This window comes from Bos grunniens, chromosome 17, assembly GCF_055505025.1.
Source record: "Bos grunniens cultivar Pamir isolate PY7600 chromosome 17, Bosgru_T2T1.0, whole genome shotgun sequence".
In the NCBI taxonomy this organism is placed as follows: Eukaryota; Metazoa; Chordata; class Mammalia; order Artiodactyla; family Bovidae; genus Bos; species Bos grunniens.
In genome coordinates this window covers 12,944,321-12,964,002 of record NC_141181.1, presented here as the reverse complement: position 1 = coordinate 12,964,002, position 19,682 = coordinate 12,944,321, and the positions used below count along the sequence as shown (strand labels likewise).

The window sequence follows — 19,682 nt, the reverse complement described above, 5'->3', positions numbered from 1 at the left end:
GTCTGACTCTCACATCCGTACATGACTACTGGAAAAACCATAGCCTTGACTAGACAGACCTTAGGACCTGGATATCTTGAAAGGCTTACCACGTACAGAAGGACAGTTTTCCATTATAAGCATAAATTTGAGGAGGGGAATTCAGGGGGATTAAAGAATGCTGTACAACTTTTAGAAACTTCGCTTTAACTCATATGGTAAGGAATCTGCTTGCAATGCAGGAGACCCGGGTTCAATCCCTAGGTCAGGAAGATCTTCTTGAGAAGGGAATGACAACCTACTCCAGTATACAACTTTTAGAGGAAGTGGCAAGGAGATGTAGAAATAAGCCAGGTTTCTTGGTTGAAGTTGAGGACAGTAAGGAAACTCTGCTTTAAGCATCTGCCTAACTAAACAAGTATCATCTAGTGAAACAAAACCAAACTGACACTATTCTGCAGGGATTATCTGTGACTAAGAAAAATTGACTAGGTGCCCTATTGGCAGCCTGAATTTGTCAGGATAGAAGCACTTGTGTATGCAGAGCAGAACCAGAAAGAGTTCTTGAAGAATTTTCCAACACAATGAACATACATTGAATAGCATACTTAGTGCAATTGAATATGTAAACTACAGCACTGTCATTAGAGACACATCTAAGTGTGACATCCATAAGTCCTTGATTCCTTTTCATTGAGAGGATGCTGCTGCTGCTGCTAAGTCACTTCAGTCGTGTCCGACTCTATGCGACCCCATAGACGGCAGCCCACCAGGTTCCGCCATCCCTGAGATTCTCCAGGCAAGAACACTGGAGTGGGTTGCCATTTCCTTCTCCACTTTTGAAATCATTTGGCTGAAATATTACAGCCTGCAGTGAACTTCCAAGTGGCAGGTGGTAAGTGCATCCTTTTCTTTTTGATTCCTATGATTCCTGCTCACATAACACTCAACACTCCATTGAGAGAGACCACATCTCAGCAGCTCTTGCTGGCTTGTCCTTCAGATCACACCTAAGGGACTGGAAGAGAGGCTGTTGGTGCCTGTGTTTTAAAGGCACCAGTACCTGCATGATTGCATGATGAAAATTAGCTTTCAAGAGCTGGTCCTCTCTTCCACCTTCACCCCCTAGTTTCTCCAGATTTGGAAAATTAATCTCTGAAAAAAATTTTAATGAAAAAGAGGCAGACTAGCTATTCTGTGTCATCAGTCTCACATTTAGAAAGTGGGGAAGGGTTTGGAAGTAACTGAAACGGGCTGAATAAGAAACTCAGGAAAGTTGAAGTCTGTCTTCTGGGTGTTTGGGTTTCCCTGGAGGCTCAGCTGGTAAAGAATCCGCCTGCAATGCAGGAGACCTGGGTTCCATCCCTGGGTTGGAAAGATGCCCTGGAGAAGGGAAAGACTACCCACTCCAGTATCCTGGCCTGGAGAATTCCATGGACTGTATAGTCTGTGGGGTCGCAAAGAGTCGGCCACGGCTAAGCAACCTTCACTTTTCTGGGTGTTTGTGCCAATAGGGCATTGCTGCTGCTCCAAGACCAGCAGGATTCCTCTGTGAGCTGCAGTGGGCATTCATGTTGCTTTCTTGTATAGGAGCTATAAATACGTATATTTATAGCTTATAGATATATACACACCCACATATATATACACACTCGTATATGTATTTCCCCCCTAAGGACTCAGTCAAGGTAGAGTTCCTTTTAGCCCAACTTCTGAGCAAAGAAGTAGGTGGTTTAAAAAGTGCTTTCAAGTCTGTCGAAGAGATAGGTTTTAGTCATCTAAACAAGAACATTTCTTGTTCTAGATTTTTTCCCCTTCCTTTTGATTAGTGGCAAGCTTTATTTAGCTGCGTTTGACCTGTTTGGAATTGGGAAATGTTGAATGAAAGTTGAGGGCTAACTTCTTGTTTGATATAAGAAAAAGAAATGCAGAGGGACTTACAGGACAAGTATCTCAAAAACCACGTGAGTTCCTAGTTGGAATAACCGGGAAAAGGAAACATTTGAACAGATGATTTGTTGAAATCAGATCACAGATCATTGTTACTTTGGGGTCTTTCTGAGACTGAGATAGCTAGAGAAAACCCGTCTCTCTCTCTCTTTTTCCTGATTGGGATGTCATTGTACTTGTGTAGAACTTTATTTTCCTCCCCCTTGCCTTAAGAGTAGATGATGGTGTAGCATTTTCCTTAAGGAGCTGTGTGATCGATGCTCCATGATGCTTTTATTCAGAGCTGTTTGGAGTTGGTGCTGCTCCGGTTGTATCCTGTCTGTTCCCAGAGTACTCTCTCTGCCTGTCTTCATTACTGGTTTTCCTGGTCCCCTTCCTAGGGTTGATTTTCCAGCTGGAAATGTGAGTGTGTGTGTGGCTTCAGCCTTCCTGTTCAGGCAGTCTGTGGGGTGTCTTTGGTTCTGCTTTGAAGTAATAGGTATTTTAGCTTTATCCAAAGCTTGGTAGTTTCCCAATTCTTCATAACTTTTCATTAATTCTGTAGCCTAATTTTATTTAGGCCTGTTTGGTATGGTTCTCCCCTTCTTTCTGTGAATTCTCCATCATACTCTTCCCAGCAAAGCTCATGACAGTTCTTGGATTCTTGGCTTAAATGGGTTGCTCGTTATGTTTTAAAATATATGCTAGCATTGAGTCTCTGGAATATTTTTCTTTGCGGGCCGTCATCTTTTTAAGCATTTTCAACCCAAATCTGTAGTGTCCAGTCTGTGATTCTGTGGTTTCTATGAGTGTCAGGAATGTTTGGGTGTCTGTTTTATCCTTCTTGGGAATCATCATTTGTTTTGAGGAGTCTGCTCTTGGTTAGGAGTATATATGGAGAAGGAAATGGCAACCCACTCCAGTATTCCTGCCTGGAAAATCCCATGGACAGAGGAGCCTGGTAGTATATGGTCCTATGGGGTCGCAAAGAGCCAGACGTGACTGAGCAGGAAGTATGTCATTGACATTAGTACCTAAATGAAATAAAGCAGGTTAAAAAAAAATAGTCCATTTTGGAGTAATGAAAAGTTACATTACAGATTTCCTGGTATGTTCACTTTTTGACCCTTTTTGATGTTTTAATTCAAGTATCTCAGGAGGTAAAAGTTCTCATCGGACCTTGAATCCTATCTAAAATTGGATGTTAGGATAGAAAACACCTTTCTACAGTACTAATTAATATTGCCGCCAGTCACTTTATGCAATACACCTCTGAGGTACTTCCCATTTCCATGGCATTCTAGTGAGGTGTATGGTGAAATAATTTAGACATGAGAACTACTAAACTACAGGAATCATATAGTTTGCTTATGATTTCTCAAAAGCCCCTCAGTCGCTCTTTGAGAACTGGAGTCTTTTTCTGTTTCTTCACAAGATCATCAGTTTAAGAAGAGCTGGTGGTATAAGTCAGGAAATACACATGCAGTTTATTTAGTTACTTGGAAGTACTTTCTCTAGCAAAATGGATCAGACTTTTTCAGAGAAAGATAATCTTTACAAAGTTGTCTTCTTTCTCAAGTAACTTATCCAACGGTTAAACAGTTCTAAAGCGAAGTTAATCAATATCCCATACTTTTAGTTCCTTGATTCTTTTGATTTTTATGCCTTGATGTTTTACCATTAGAGTTAAGACAGTAATGAACCAAAGAACAAGAGGTTGGGGGCTGGGGTGAGTCTCTTGCTTCACTGACAATAGACCATTTATCTACTTTTTTTAAGGTACCTGGAAGGAGTCTTTGATACTTTCCCCCGGTGGCTTTTGGAGCCCATATTTTATGCTGATTTTGTTGAACAATTCAGTTATTCCTCAGTATTTAAAGGGATCATTTATTTTGTCTAGTTCACTGAATTCATGCCAGTGCACAGATTGTAACAGCACTAGTCTGAAGCTGCAGAGGGCGACTGGCCATCATCTGTCCCCTCTTGTGCTTTTCTTGATTTGTAGTGCTTGGTAGCTTGTAGTGCTTGGTAGCCCCCAACCCCTACCCCACCCCACCCCCATGTCTTTTTATCGTATCTTCAGATACAAATTAGAATAATTTTCCTTTAAAACTTTCAGTGGGAATCTGGGATCTGAGGTATTGCATGGCAGAGAGTGTATTTTGTTGATATTCACACAGTTGGATAATTACATGTTTCTTCACTAGATGAGGCAGAGATGAAGAAAATGCTCCTTGTGCAATTGGCTAATGAGGGTTCCTTTGAATGTAGAGCAAGTTCACACAGCAGTTAAAGTTATTTTACAGCTTTTTGCTTTTTTTCTTTTCACGTTAAGGAATACCACATAAGTTGCAGAATTCGATAGCCATGTCAAAAGGAGCATTATAAGCGTATTTTTCGCATTTGGTTCTGGTAGTGCCAATAGAAATCCTTTCCATGAGTGAGACTCCATAGGGAAAGGTACTGACTTTAGAAGCCTGTCTTAAACTGCATTTTTATTACGTCCTAAATCGGGTCACACTGTAAGTCTAATCTGATTTATAAGTAGACTTTGTATGTGGCTTGAATTAATGAATTGAGGTGGGTTTTTTTGTGTGTCATTTGCAAATATTTTTGTATAGAGGCTTTTTAAATTTTTTAAAGTTACAGATTTTCATTAAAGAATGTCTGAAAAGTTTTAACAAGTAGGAACGAGAGAGACTTAACCTTCCAAACCCAGCCACTGTTAAATAATATATTTACATAGTTGTTCAAGCTATATACACAGTTTTGTATTCTGCTTAGGGTTTTTTCCAAGTTATCATTTTTATGAACATAATTTTTAAGGACTACATAATATTCTTTTGAGTGGGCTATACTACGGCTTCCTTAACTATTTTCCAATTTTTAGATATTCATTTTTTTTCCTTACAGTAAAGAATACTCTGATGAAAATCATCGTGCAAAAACAGTTTTACATTTTCAGTGCAGAATATTTCCTTAGTGTTCATTTCTAGAAGTGAAGCTACTGGAACAAATCTCACCCTTTTTTTAAGACTTCTTGGGGGTTCTTTACCAGTTGAAGTGCTTTTTCTTCTTTGTCAGTGTGAAATGTTTGTATTTGGAGAAGAGGGAAGGAAATCTCTGTTTGCTGACTCATGTTTTTATTTTGCGCTTTAAACTGATAAGGCCACTTAGCTCTTGACATAAACTAAAGCAGGAAGTACCAAAAGGGGCAGAAAAAAATGAGTTGTCTTGCCAAGGCCATCGTGTCATGGACTCTTGAGTTCCTGATGGGAGGTGGGTTACTTGTTTCACTTGAATATAAAAAAAAGTGCTTAACCCAAGGAGGCAAAAATCAGTCATCAACCTGTGTTTTGTTTCATATGCACATTTACATGCAAGAGTTTATGATCTTGTCATTTTTTAATTTCTTAATATTTTTAGTGGCATCAACCCCCCGCCCCCAACAATTGGCCCCAACAGTGTTTGGAGGCAGTAGCAGGGTTTGTTGTTGTTGTTGTTACTTTACAGGGAGGCCTGGTGTGCTGCAGTTCATGGGGTCACAGAGAGTCGAACACAACTGAGTGAGTGACCTGATTAACAATGTTGTGATTCAGTTTTTTGATGTTGTTTTTGTTCCCTGGGCGGAGAGGCCTTCTATATTGAGGATGTCACCTTAGCTGTCTTTCTAAAACATGAATCTAAACACACTGGTGCTCTGATTTAAAACCTTCCGTTTGCCCACGGGATAATAGGTATCACAGGCCCTTCACAGTCTTGCCCCGCCCTTATCAGCCTTGTATCATCTACATCATCCTTGAACCCTAGCATTTCCCTGATGTCTGTTAGAACTACCAATTTAGAAAAGTGGTTTAAAAATTGAGGCTCTAGAGCCAGAAACATGGGTTCCCTCTCTGGCCCCACCACTTAAAACCGTGCACATAAACCTTGAACAAATTAATTAACTTTTCTGTATTTCACTTTCCTTACCTGTATAGTAAGGAACGGAGAAGGCAATGGCACCCCACTCCAGTACTCTTGCTTGGAAAATCCCATGGACGGAGGAGCCTGGTAAGCTGCAGTCCATGGGGTCGCTAAGAGTCGGACACGACTGAGCGACTTCACTTTCTTTTCTCACTTTCATGCACTGGAGAAGGAAATGGCAACCCACTCCAGTGTTCTTGCCTGGAGAATCCCAGGGACGGGGGAGCCTGGTGGGCTGTCGTCTATGGGGTCGCACAGAGTCGGACACGACTGACGTGACTTAGCATACCATAGCATAGTAAGGAAAACAGAATGCTCCCTTAAAGAGGCTTTGTCACAAAGTTTAAACTAGGTAATAAAGGGAACAGTGTCTCTCATGTAATGATGACTCCAAATATTAGTTCTATTGTTTTGCAAAATTCTGCTCATCCTGTAATGATATTTCTTCTTTGGAAAAACTTCCTGAAATCCCTGGAATTAATTGTTCCTTCCTTTTCTTCTCTCCTTTTCTGCTTTTATGTATAGTCGTGCATCGTTTTTCCCTGCGGTAGAGCTTTTGTGACACAGCGTGGTGGTTGGTTCTTGGTTGGCACATGCGCAGTACAGGGGCCGCCTCTTCTGTTCCTGCACTCAGAGTTCACCTTGTTCTACTCGTGGAACTCCTTTCCTGCTGAGACCTGCACTTGCCTCAAGAAAGCTCAGCACAGTCCTTGAACTTGGCATACGGGGAGCCAGTTCGCTAACCGTGAGTTCACTGTTAACACAGTGGCTCTTCAGGATGGAGCATCTTTGTCTCTGGCCTCAGTGGGGTAGCCAAAGTACTTAGCAGGCACTCAGTGCAACTTCGTTGAATGAATGTCGATTCCAGTAGTTAAAGCAAAGGTCTGAAATTGTGGTCCTCAACCCCCACCTCCACCGCCACACACACACCTTCTATGATAAATCCATCAGTTCTAGAGTTTAAAATAGCCCCAAGTGATTTTGATAGAAACTCACCCCCTCAATTTGAAAACTATTGACTGAAATATAAAAACGCAGCTTTTGGAGTTGAAGAAGAGGACATACAGGGTAAGGAGAAATGTATTCTGTTGATAAATTGTTACTAGAGGACAAGGAAAAAAAGTTGTCTTTCTCGTTCTTTTGCACAATTAACCTTTAGTAAAAGTAAACAATTATTTCAGGAGGTACACTCTGACCAAGTGTGACTCTTGATGATAGCATAGTGTTTTGTTTTCTCTTTTATTGTTAGACAAAAATAATGCCACTTTCAAAGAACTGATAAATCTGAGTAAAACTCTTTACAGAAGGGAACAACTGAGTCCCTGTAGCCTATTAAGTAAAGCTCCACCCTTGGCCTTCTAATTCCTTCAGGGAGCTAAATCATTCATCAAACATTTATTGAGACTCTGATGTGTGCCAGGTATAGGGCTCTGCTCCAAAGATAGAAGACAGTCAGATAGAATTCCTTTTTCCTCCAGTGAGGAAGTAACTGTTGGCATGTGCAGTTTGCTGTGACAGCAGTCCATCATAAATATCCCTTTCAGTTCTCAGAATCAGTAATGCTTTCCCCCTTTTATTCCTGTTACGGGTAATCTGTGCCTTTTCTTTTATTGATTAGTTTTGCTAGAGGAATATCTGGTTTTATTAGTATTTTCAAAGAGCCAACTTTGATTTTATTTTCCTATTTTATATATATAGATATATTTAATTTTTGCTCTCATTTCCTTTTACTGTCTTTGGGTTTAATTTGCTGTTCCTTTCTTTTTCTTTTGGTAGATACATAGAAAATTAGTTTTCAGCTGCTTTTATTTTCTAATATATGCACTTAAGATTATAAACTTCCCTCTAAGCATGGATTGAGCCACATCCTACAAGTTTGATGTGTCAGATTTTTATAATCATCCCATTTAAAATACTTTCTAATTTCCCCTATATTTTCTTCTTTGACTCACAGGTCAAAGAAGTGTAATTCTTTTCAATAACAGTATTTGGGCATTTATTCTTAGTTGTATGATGATCAAAGAGCATATTCTGTATAGTTTTATCCCTTTGATATTTGTTGAGATTTGCGTAACGGCCCATTATATGGTCATGTGTTTTTTAAAGTGCTATGTGTGGTGCAGTTGCTGGGTGCATACATGAATTGAGTTAAGTTTTTAAACATACAATCTCCTATATCTGTCAATTTTCATTGGCTTGTTTTGTCATTTACTATGTTGATCTCCCACCAAGACTGTTTGTCATTTTAACTATGTCAGTTTCTATTTTATGTATTTTGAAACCGTTACTGCTTGGATTAAAAAATTAGGATTGTGATATATTCATGGTAGAGCACCTCTTTTAACATTATGAAATGTCCCTCTTTTATCCTTGGTGATACTTCTTTCTTTGAAGTCTCTTTTGTCTGATTTGATAGCTCTGTGAACTTTTTTGTTTAGAATATGCACAGTACAGTTCTTTCCATTCTTTTTCTTTCAACTTTTCTCTGCCCTTGTATTTGATATGTGTCTCTTGTAAGTACACTATATATTTTCATTTGGCTCATTTAGTCTCTTGATTTGTAAGTAATTCTTGAGACGTTGAGGATTATATCTGAATCTTACTGTTTTCTATTTGACCCACCTATTATGTACTCCTTTTTGTTCTGAGGTTTTTTTGGTTAATCATATCTTTAAATAGAATTCCATATTTTTAATTCCTCTATTACCTTTTTATTGCTTTTAAATTATTCTTTCAGTGGTTGCTTTATTATGATAGGAATTCATAATTTATATCAGTAATAATAGTTTAATGTTTTAGCATTGCCTGGGTAGTATAAGGACCTTAGAACTCTAAATTCATGGATCCCTTCTGCTTTTTTGTTATGCATTTTAATTCTGTATTTTAAACACCACAAGATGTTCCTCTAATTGTTTTGTAAAGTCAGTACCCTTATGGAACTCTTCGTTCTTTCCCGCAATTTCTTGCTTTTCCCTTGTGCTTGAGAATTCCTCCTGGAAGCCAGTTATTTCAGATTTTGTTTGTTGTAAAGCACTTTTATTTCACAATCATTTTTGAATGATTTTTTCCCCACTAAGTGTAGCGTTCTGAGTTACCAGCTATTTATTGCATTCGGCATGCTAAAGATACCATTTTACTGTAGTTTTGTTTTCATTGTTCCCGTTGAAATGTCAGCTGTCATGCTTATTGTACTCATTTGAAAGTATTGTGTCTTTTTAAAGATTTTTGTTGTAGGTTTTCAGCAATTATACCATAATATGACACATTAAAACTTGTGGATTTCTTTCTATTTCTCCTTCTTGGGACTTATAAGGCTTCGTGAATCTGTGGCTAGATGTCTGTTGCCAGTTTTGGAAAGCCTTTGGCCAGTAACTTTCAATATGCATATGTCCTCTCTCACAGTTTTTCTCTCCTCATTTTCTTTCATCTTGATCTAGTCTAGTACTAAGATGATCCTAGGCTGTGTTTCTAAACACTGTCCATTTCAGTTTAGCCCTTGCACTAGGGCATACCTCTCCAAGGGTCTCAGCGGAAAACCTGGCATGTTTACCAGAATTTCTCCTTCTTGGCAGGCCCTCAACTCTGTTTTTTTTTTTTTTGGAGGGGGGCTCTCCTCAACACTATGAGACTCCTGAAATCTCTGCTTGGTCTTTTAGCTTCTTTCTACTTGGCTTCTTACAACGTAGCTTTGGCAAATGCCTTGAGAAGAAAAGCAGTGAAGAATGTTCAGCTTATCACTTCATCACTTTTCACATCTTTCCATATGTGGCCCCTCGTGTCCTGAGTACTTTGATTGCTCATTGATGCCTTTAAAAAGTTGGGCTTCACCCCCACCTCGATTTATTCATTTGTATTTTATTCACCTTTTATAGTTGTTTGGGGAGGAGGTTGATTGGATACCTGCTACTCAATCTTAGCTGGAGTTGGTGCAAAGTTATCTTTAATCTTTTTCGCCATTTGCATTTTTATCTAGTGAAGAGTAACTGGAAGGTTTAAATGAAACAACTTGACTAAAGTATTTAGTACAGTACGTGCTCATGTGCTTCATTCATTTCATGTCAATAAAAAGCATATTTGAAAAAGCAGGGAATGAATTTCCTACCTTAATTGCCTGATAGTCCAAAGGCATAGACTTATTTACTGAATAAAGACCCTAAAATGTTGCTACATTTATCTAGTATAAATAGAATGAACTACCTTTTCTTTTAGCATGAGATACTTGAGCAAAAGAAAAACAGATGTTAAGGCTGTTACAGTTTTACTTTGTCTTGTCGCTTTTAGTTTTTGTTGATTGAGGTGTACTTTGAAATAAATATTTTAGAGCCCATGAGTGACTATAAATATAGAATATCACAGTATCTGTTGAGAACTTGAATTTTTTTTGCACTAAGGGGAATATTGCTTCTACCTCATAACTCATATAAAGAGTAGCATACTTCTTTTTAAATTGCATCTCAGTTTATTCATCTATAAAATCGCAATGATTGTATTACCTAGTTGAAATAATTATTTAAAGGGTTAAATACTGTGCTAGTCTGCTGCCATAACAAGATACCACTGATGGAGTGGCTTAAACAATAGAAATGTATTTCTTACAGTTCTGGAGTCTGTGAAGTCCAAGATGAAGGGTCCAGATAGTGTGGTTTCTGATGAGAGCTATCATCCAGGCTTGTAGGCAGTGGCCTTCTCTCTGTGTCTGCAGGTGGCCTTTCCTCAGTGGGTGCACACGTAGGGCAGGAGAGAAATCTCTCCCTTCTTCTTATGAGGCCACTTATCCTCTCATGTTAGGACCCCACCTTCATGACCACATTTGACCTTAATTACTTCCTTAAAGGCTCCAGGTTCCATCTCCAAATACAGTCACACTGAGGCTTCAATATGAGTTTGGGGGTGGGGGGTGCATAATTCATTCCATAGGACACTAATACATAAAATCACTTAAAAAAATACCTGGCCCATGGTAATTGTTTAATAAATTGTGATTTTATGGTACAGATGATTTTAAACACCTTTTCCCCTTTTTTCTTTTCTAGGTGCTCGCTTTGGGTTCCTTTTGGAAACACCAGGAATGGTCATTTCTACTTTTCAGGACCTCCGCACAAAGAAGCTAAGGAGAATCTTATGTAGATAAAGTGAAGCCTCTTTCACTGTCCTTTCACATTGGGGACGTCTATATTTCTCCCTCCTCAAGGAGCGTGCGTAGCGCCATCATGAATGTGACAAGTTTATTTTCCTTCACAAGTCCAGCTGTGAAGAGACTTCTTGGCTGGAAACAGGGTGACGAGGAAGAAAAATGGGCAGAGAAGGCTGTTGATGCTTTGGTGAAAAAACTGAAGAAAAAGAAGGGTGCCATGGAGGAACTGGAAAAGGCCTTGAGCTGCCCGGGCCAGCCCAGCAACTGCGTCACCATCCCCCGCTCCCTGGACGGCAGACTGCAGGTCTCCCACCGGAAGGGGCTGCCTCACGTCATCTACTGCCGCGTGTGGCGCTGGCCCGACCTTCAGAGCCACCATGAACTGAAACCATTGGAGTGCTGCGAGTTTCCCTTCGGCTCCAAGCAGAAGGAGGTGTGCATCAACCCCTACCACTATAAGCGAGTAGAAAGCCCCGGTGAGTGAGTCCTTTCCTGTAGACGCATTTAGCAGATTTGTGTTGTTTCTCGAAATCGTCCCTTTCCGTGTTTTTTTTGTTGTTGTTGTAATTTCTAAGTATTAGGGGGAAAGTCGTGTCAGTCAGTCCTTGAAAGGGTCATACGTTCTAACGGCATAGTCTCTAGTTAACTTTATTTCTTAGGAGCAGGGCTGTGAAAACTGTCATGGAGGCATTAATGCATCTACCTTTTCATAAATTGTTTTTTTGCTGAATTTATTTTTTGTTTCTCTTTGGTTCTGTGCATTTCTCGAGACAGAGTTAGCTATGATTTTTATTGCAAGGGAAGAAAATCGGGAAAGAAGCATGATGTTGCTGTCTACATACTTGAGGATGGTTGCCAGTGACTTATATCACTTTATCCTTAAAAATAGCATTTTTTATCATCTCCAGTAGAATTTTGCTATGGCATACTCCCTGTGGAGGATATGAAGGAATTATGTTCTGCTGTGGAATCATTTGATACTATTACTTTATATGAGATACTCCTGGTTTTTACATGTGTGACCTTGGAGGGGGTGGAGGAAGCATAATAAAAGATATACTTTTAACATTTACTTGGTTTTGACTTAAATTAGAGTCCACATTCTAGACAGTGGCATCAGCTGGAAAATGACTAGGCAATCTCAGGCACTTAAATATCTCAGCGTCAGATTGGAATCAAATTTGTTGATGGATTAGTTATTAATAGCTGATGGTTACCAGGTGTTCCCAAATGAGGCTGTGTGTTAGATTCATGTGGCTCTCTCCCAGAAATTCTTATTCTGGCAGAGCCCAGTGATCCGTGTTTGGTTTTTTTTTTTTTTGACCCATGTTTAACATGTACTCCAGATAGCGTTGATAGAGGCTATTGGATTGGTATTTGGGAACTATGCTATATCCCATAATAACCTGGTTGTCAAATAAAAAGCATTCTGGTTTCTTATGGAATATTTATGCCATTTAAAAAGGGAATAATAAACATCTTTGTATCCACCACCCAGTTGCCTTCAGTAACTACTGTTCTGAATTTGATGGTCAGATTTGATGAACATCATTCCCAGGCATGCTTTTTACTGTTGTTTTATATGTATGAATCCTTGACAGGATATACTGTTATTTTGTATATTTAAAGATATCATACAGTGATATTAGAGTATCCTTCTACAACTTGCTGTATTCATTCAACATCATGGTTTTGTGATTTCTGTATTACATACTTTAGGGTTACTTTGTCAAGGCCTGTGAAAAATCCTCAGGAGGTTTTATTTGAATTTCATTGATTTCATTTGGGGAAGGATTGACATAGTTGTGCTCTTGAGCACAATATTTTTCTAAATTTATTTAGATTTTTAAGTTTTCTCCTTGAAAGTTCTTGCACATCTTTTCTTAGATTTATCAGTATTTCTAGATGACCAGGTTTTATTGTATCCTTTTAAAAGTTACATTTTGTTACAGTGTTCATGGCTAGAACTGTATTTGATTTTTTCCAACAATCTTGATGAATTCTCCTTGTTGTAATATAGACATTCTTTTACTGCTTGTTATATCCACCATGATGTAAATTTTAATGTATAATATATACAACAGGGGTCATTCAGGTACATGGCTTTTTGATTCCCATAGTAACTTTAAGAGGTACAGAGGGAAGATTCTAATCCCACTTTACAAACGGTGAAACTGAGGTCCCTATAAATTAAGTGACCTTTGTGTCAGACAACTGAGAACTGTATTGAGAAAACATTGTGGATCATTTTTCTCCAGACCTCTCCCTCGATCCTATGACATTTCATCCTGTGCAGCAGCAGTTGCCTCCCGACTGGTGCCCCCTGCAGGGGGACTAGTGCACTACAGAGAGTGTTCTTTGGGATGCATGCTCTAGCCATCTTCCTGCTTCCCATTCCTTTACACACAGCTTTGTGTTCTGGTCCTCGCCTACCTTGCCAGCTTCTTCTCCCACCTTGATTCTTTCATGTACTTCCCTGGTGACGTAAGTGATAAAGAACCTGCCTGTCAATGCAGGAGATGCAAGAAACACAGGTTTGGTCCCTGTGTTGGGAAGACCCTGTGGAGAAGGAAATGGCAACTGGCTCTAGTATTCTTCTTGCCTAGAGAATCCCATGGACAGAGGATCCTAGGGGGCCACAGTCCATGGGGTCACAAAGAGCTGAGTGTGACTGAGCACACACACGCTTCGTGTGGTTGAGTCACGTGGGGACACTTGAATGCACTCCTCCTACATGCCTCATTTCCTCTCCTTCTCCTTGGTCTTCTTGCAGGATAGTAAATCAGGCTCCAAGATGGCAGGAACCACGTGTGTAATTAACATCTTTCCTTTTAATAGTGAGCACAATTCAGTACATGTCTGATGTTAAAGGCAAACACTATTTTTAATTTCTCTGTTGGGCCATTTTTTTCTTTTTTGACAGATGAGTTTTTGGTTTGTTTGTACCCTCTGACCATTATCTTCCCTTTTGTTTCATTTCATTGCCATTACTATCTGACATTAGATGGATATTAAAACATATTAAAAGTTAATACGGAAATGATTTTGTTACTCTTAATAATTTAAAGACCCTGATGCTGGGAAAGATTAAGGGGATGACAGAGGATGAGATGGTTGGATGGCATCACCGACTCAATGGACATGGGTTTGGGTGGACTCTGGGAGTTGGTGATGGACAGGGAGGCCTAGCGTGCTGTGGTTTGTGGGGTTGCAGAGTCGGACACAATTGAGCGACTGAACTGAATAATTTACATGTAAAAGACTTGACAGGTAGGAGTTGGAAAACCAGCTAAAATAAGGCATTTTGACACTTTATGGATATCACTTCATCCTCCCCTCCCCTTTAGCCAAGAATCTGGGGAGCCATATGTAGACCAGTTCTCAAAACTACAAGGCCAAGATCTGGTGAATTTGAACATGTCAGGATTTTCCTTATATTTTTCATACTGTGAAGAGGATTGAGAACAAATGGACTTTTTCAGAGACCACCATGAAGCAATCCCTGCACTTTGTGGGGGAAAAGCCCCACTAAATCAAAGTGCGGGGGGGCCTCAGCCCCACACACTCCCAGTTACACAGGCATGCGGCAGGGCACACTCCTGGCTGTTTCTGCGAACTGGGAAACAAGGCGGAGTTCTAAGCTGCAGAGGCACAGCTCAGCACTGCATTCCTTTAAACCTTCTTTTTACCTCTGAACTGTTTTACTTCAGATACAGTATTTCAAAGAGCAGTTCAGCAGTTGAAGCATAAGTTAATCAGGTCTCCCAAATTTGTTGTTTTCTGCCAAGGCCCCTGTTGAGACCCCAGGAGGAAAACCCAGGAGAAACTGCAAGTGTCTGGAAGGTTTAGAGCAGAGGTTTTTCAAAGTGTGTGGTCCCCAGACTAGCAGCATTGGCATCACCTGGGAACTTGGTTGAAATGCATATTTTTAGATCCTTGCACAGACCTACTGAATCAAACTCTGGGGATGGGGCCAGCAGTCTGTGTTTGGACAGGCTCTCCAGGTTATCCTGATTCAGGCTTAAAGTGTGAGAACCACTGGTTTCCAGGCAAGTCATCAAGTCCAGTTGACAAGATGAGGTCTCTTATTGAAAAGAGATGCTAATGAGTTAAGAGTTTGAAATCCCTCTTTATTTAGAAAGTTGCATTTTGTTACGGGTATAAAATTGACTTGCTTGCTCTAGAATGTCCCTTCCTGCTGATATTTATAAAGATTAGAATCCTGATACAGTGAGTCTTTAGCGGGGTGGGAGAGTAGATGGGGAGAAAGGAATGCTTTGTTATTTGACCCATAGACATTTTCTAATTGTTCTTCTGGGTATCTTTTACTATCTCTGTTTCTTTGGCCAAAAAGAATTTTAATGGATTTAAGTAACTGCTGTTTTTCTTTAACCTATGCCATTTGTTTTGATTTTTTTAGACGCAAAAGAGTCTAAAAATTGTAGTGGTCTGGGGAAGAAACCAAAAGTTATAGGAACACTTGTATTCATCACAGTTAACAATGGGATTTACCTGTGGCTGATTTATTTTGTGGTTTGACAGAAAACAGCAAAATTCTGTAACGCAATTATCCTTCAATAATAAATAAATAAATTAAAAAAAAAAAAAAACAATGGGATAGGGTGTGAGAGGCAAGAACCTTTGGGGCTTTCCTGGTGGTTCAGATGGTAAAGAATCTGTCTGCAATGCAGGATACCCAGGTTCATTCCCTGGGTTTGGGAAGATCCCCTGGAGGAGGCATGGCAACCCACTCCAGTATTCTTGCCTGGAGAATCCCATGGGCAGAGGAGCCTGGCGGGCTAGCAGTCCATGGTGTCACAAAGAGTTGGACACAGCTGAGCAACTAATTTCTTTTGTTCTTTTTTTGTAAGTACTTACCAGAGCTAGCACCAAGGTCCAGAGTAACTTGGCCATTAATGAAACATGCATCTTTGGGAAAAGTATTGATAGAAAGCAATAAGACTTGTCTGCAAGTGTGTGGACAGTTATAGGAAAGAGGAAGTTCTTGCGGCTTCTGAAGACTCTGACCCTGCTGATGATGTAACAGGCGGCTGTTTACTTGGACCTTCGGTAGTCTTTAGAGTCCAGGCTACTTATTAGTGGTTGGGTTAAATGGCGGTCTTCTTTTTCTTGACCAAAGAAAATGCTGACGTGATGAAGTCAGTCGTCTCGCTGTGAAGTGAAAAGCCATTCTGTTGCTCTCTGCCGCCATTAAAATGCCTTCGTGGAGATTTCCTGTCATTTTTTTTTTTCCTTTTTTAATGTTTTTCATGTGATTCCTGAGAATTATCTTCTGTACTTTGAACTTCAAAGGCCATATCGAATCTGAGCTTGAAATTCTGACATTTCAATTTTGATTTGGATCTCTCAAGTAACACCCTGGTGTTCGCTTCCTGGTTGGTGCTTCTTTCATTTTCAGCATCATAGCTCCCAGCCGTTTAAAATTCACCTAAAATCCTCTTCAGAATTCACCTAAAATCTTCTTCATCTGTTGACTGACTGCAACGTTTGCCCCTTTGGCTGCCTCAGTCACCGGTAGTTCCTAGCTCCGTAAATTTTGCCTTAAAATCTTAGAAATGGACAGTGCATCGGTGGTTACTGGGATCTGAAGGGGAGTGGGCGTGGCTGTAAGAGGCAGCGTGGGGGAGGCGCCCTTGGGTGGATGGAAGGGTTCTGTGTCTTGGCTGTGTCTATGTCAGTGTCGTGACTGATCCTGTTCTAGTTTTGCAGGCTGTTACCATTGGAGGGTACTGGGTACAGGGTAGACAGGAGTTCTCTGTTACTTCTCACAGCTGCATGTGAACCTGCCATTATCTGAATCTAAACACGGTGATCCCTGAAAGCAGCAGCTGGTCTTGAATGAGTCACCTGAGCGCCCCTCCTCAAGACAAATGGTTGTGTCTGGCAGGCAGCAGAGGTGCTCCGCGAGTACTTTCATTTTGTCACACAGAATATTAAAAAGATGTATACTGAAGGCTCAAGATTTAATAAAATTAATATTCAAAAATAGAATCAAAAATTTTAATGCATTTCTTCATGTTGTTAATGTGATTTTTCTTGAGCCAATGATGACAAAAACCTCTATGTAATTAAAGTGCCTTTTTTTACAGTCTTGTATTAGTATATCCATTTGGAGGATGGGGAAGGGTAGGGGGGAAGTATTGACTCTTCCTCCAAGTTTATCTGAGTGATGTGGATATCTAGGAGTCTGGTAACTGAAGCTGTAAGCCAGATACCAAGATACAGCAGTTAGAAGCAGAAGCAGTTAGAAGCAGTTGTGAAGATTTGGGATTAACTATCAATAATATCAACTATAAAAATTAAAGCTTTATGACCTGTGCATTGTAGTCAGTGTTCTCCAGAGAATCAGAACCAATAGGATAGATATAGATCCTATGTATTTATAAGATCCTATTAAATTTAAAAGTTTATTAATTATCCTACTAATAAGTCTACTATTGGTGCTTCCCTGGTGGTCCAGTGGTTAGGATTCAGTACTTTGTGATGAGGGCCTGGGTTCAGTCCCTGGTTGGGGAACCTAAGATCCCACAAGCTGCATGGCATGCCCCCCTCCAAATAGATTTTTAAAGGTTTAAAAAGAAGTCTAATATCTGTTATAGATTTATTATGGACGTTGGCTCACATGAGCGTGGAGGCCAAGAAGTCCCACAGTCCACTGTCTGCAAGCTGAGGAGCCAGGCAGGCGCTTAGTGAAATCCCAGTTTTAGTCCAGCAGCCTGGGAACCAGGAGCACTAGTATCCGAGGGCAGGAGAAGACAGGTGCTCCAGGCTTTTTGCTGGCAATCAGCATTTGGGTGCAGCCCACTCACATTGGCAAGGGTGGTCTTCCTTACTCTGTCTGTCATTTCAAATGCTTCTGTCCTCTGGAGACAGCCTCAAAGACACAGCAAGAAGTACTGTTTCACCAGTTCTCTGATCATCCTTTAGCTCAAAGTAACACACAAAATTAACCATCAACACCCCATGAAAAAAAAAAAAAAAAAAAACTCAAATAGAAGCAATATTGTAACTAATTCAATAAAGACTTTTAAAATGGTCCTTGTAAAAAAAAAAGAAAGGAAATTTCTTTTCACTCAAACATCTACAATTCATGTACAACTCCCCAGGAACTGAGTCTGCCCCAGAAAGACCGTAAAGAATCTGCCAGCAGTGCAGGAGAGCCAGGTTCAATCCCTGGGTCCCCGGAGAAGAGAATGGCAACCCACTCCAGTATTCTTGCCTAGAGAATCCCATGGGCAGAGAAGCCTGGAAGGCTACAGTCCGTGGGCTGCAAAGAGTCAGAGACGACTGAGCGATTAAAACACACACACACACAGGAAAGACAGGCACGTGCGTACAGCACAGTGTGCTAAATTGAATGATGCAAGTGTGTATGGGGGACACAGCCAACTCTTACAAGCCTGAGGTGGCCATAGAGCTCAGCTCACCTGACTCTAATGCGTCGGACATTGTGTTCCAGTCTGCGTGGTGGTTCAGATATATGTGTATTAACGTGTGTCTGTGTATATTTCATTGTACAAAGGATTTAAATCAGTTTACGAGGAGACTTATAGAACAGTAGAGAGTATTACTAATAAAGTAGGCTAGGGGGAAAAAAACTTCATAAGGTCAAGACTAAGGAAAATCAACACATGTGTGTTCCAGGGGTGGCTGTGATACAGATGTGCTGCCGTGCAGAGTTACTGTGTGTGTGCAGTCCTAGGCTGGATGCTTTGCTCCTACTTTGGGTGTGGGAGAGAGATGTGTATGACCCTGAGATGAAGGAAAAGTGCGTTAAAGGTTGTAGAGCATTTGTGCCTGAGGGTGGATGGTGGGTGAGAGCCACTGAGGCAGTTTGCAGAGACTTCCTGCTGGAGGGGATCCTTGAGGCAAGAACGGTGTCCTCAGACTTTGCAGTTCCTTTTCCATCTAGTCTCTATTCTCAGGGCTCTATTCTCCCATCTGTGTGGAAGTTTTGTTTCGCAAAAGCATTTCGCTACCACTGCTTCCATCCAAGCTCAAGGCACAGCCAAGTGGACATGGACTTTAGATGGCAAACTTTTTTCCCCTATATTATCATTGGCATATGGCTTGTGTCTGATAATTTCATCACTGTCATCTGCAGTTTTATTAGAAACGGATGAAGTAATGTAATCGTGTGTAGGACTTTATACCCAGATCTCTTAGTGGGTTCCTTTATCTTAAATCCAAGACAAAATATGAAGTTTATTATTTTGCTCTTTTCTTCTTTCCTTGAGCAGCTGTTCTTAGTGCGTAATTTGGGGCACTGGCTTTGTGTTATTTATGAATGGATGAACTCATGGTAAGCATTAGCAGTTACTATGTATTATTTGTATATAAAATATAAAAGTACATAAATTACATAAGTTGAAGCAGATATCTAGATAATTATTATGTGACTTGTTTCTGGGTAGAGTTTTTTTATTGCCAGATCTTTCCCAACTTGAAATTTTAAGACTGTGATCCACAGATTATACAAAGCATCTTGCTCATACTTTGGTTTTCCTGGCCATTATCCTCTACTTCATTCCTTTTCTGTCTGTGCAACAATTAGGTGGGCTAGAGGAGATACATTCAGACCTTTTGGATTCACTCAAGGTTCATCACCGTTGCATTGTTGCTCCTACAGTGTAGGAAACTAGCCAGCCAGCAG

At 40.2% G+C, this 19,682-nt stretch overlaps 1 protein-coding gene across 17 annotated transcripts in view; it reads left to right on the top strand.

The window, feature by feature from the left end:
- Positions 1–19,682, top strand: part of SMAD1 (SMAD family member 1) — an 83,581-nt gene that overhangs the window by 24,748 nt on the left and 39,151 nt on the right. For 7 of the 17 annotated variants that reach the window (XM_086346532.1, XM_086346515.1, XM_086346531.1 and 4 more), the window contains exon 2: positions 10,908–11,484. In XM_086346532.1, the coding sequence (XP_086202658.1) occupies positions 11,085–11,484 (400 nt within the window). In that variant the 5' untranslated portion in view covers positions 10,908–11,084. Of the gene's footprint in view, positions 1–5,081; positions 5,188–5,421; positions 5,475–5,888; positions 5,962–6,399; positions 6,943–10,907; positions 11,485–19,682 lie in introns of those variants that run through there. The other 10 variants (XM_086346521.1, XM_086346523.1, XM_086346522.1 and 7 more) reach the window with 7 other exon arrangements.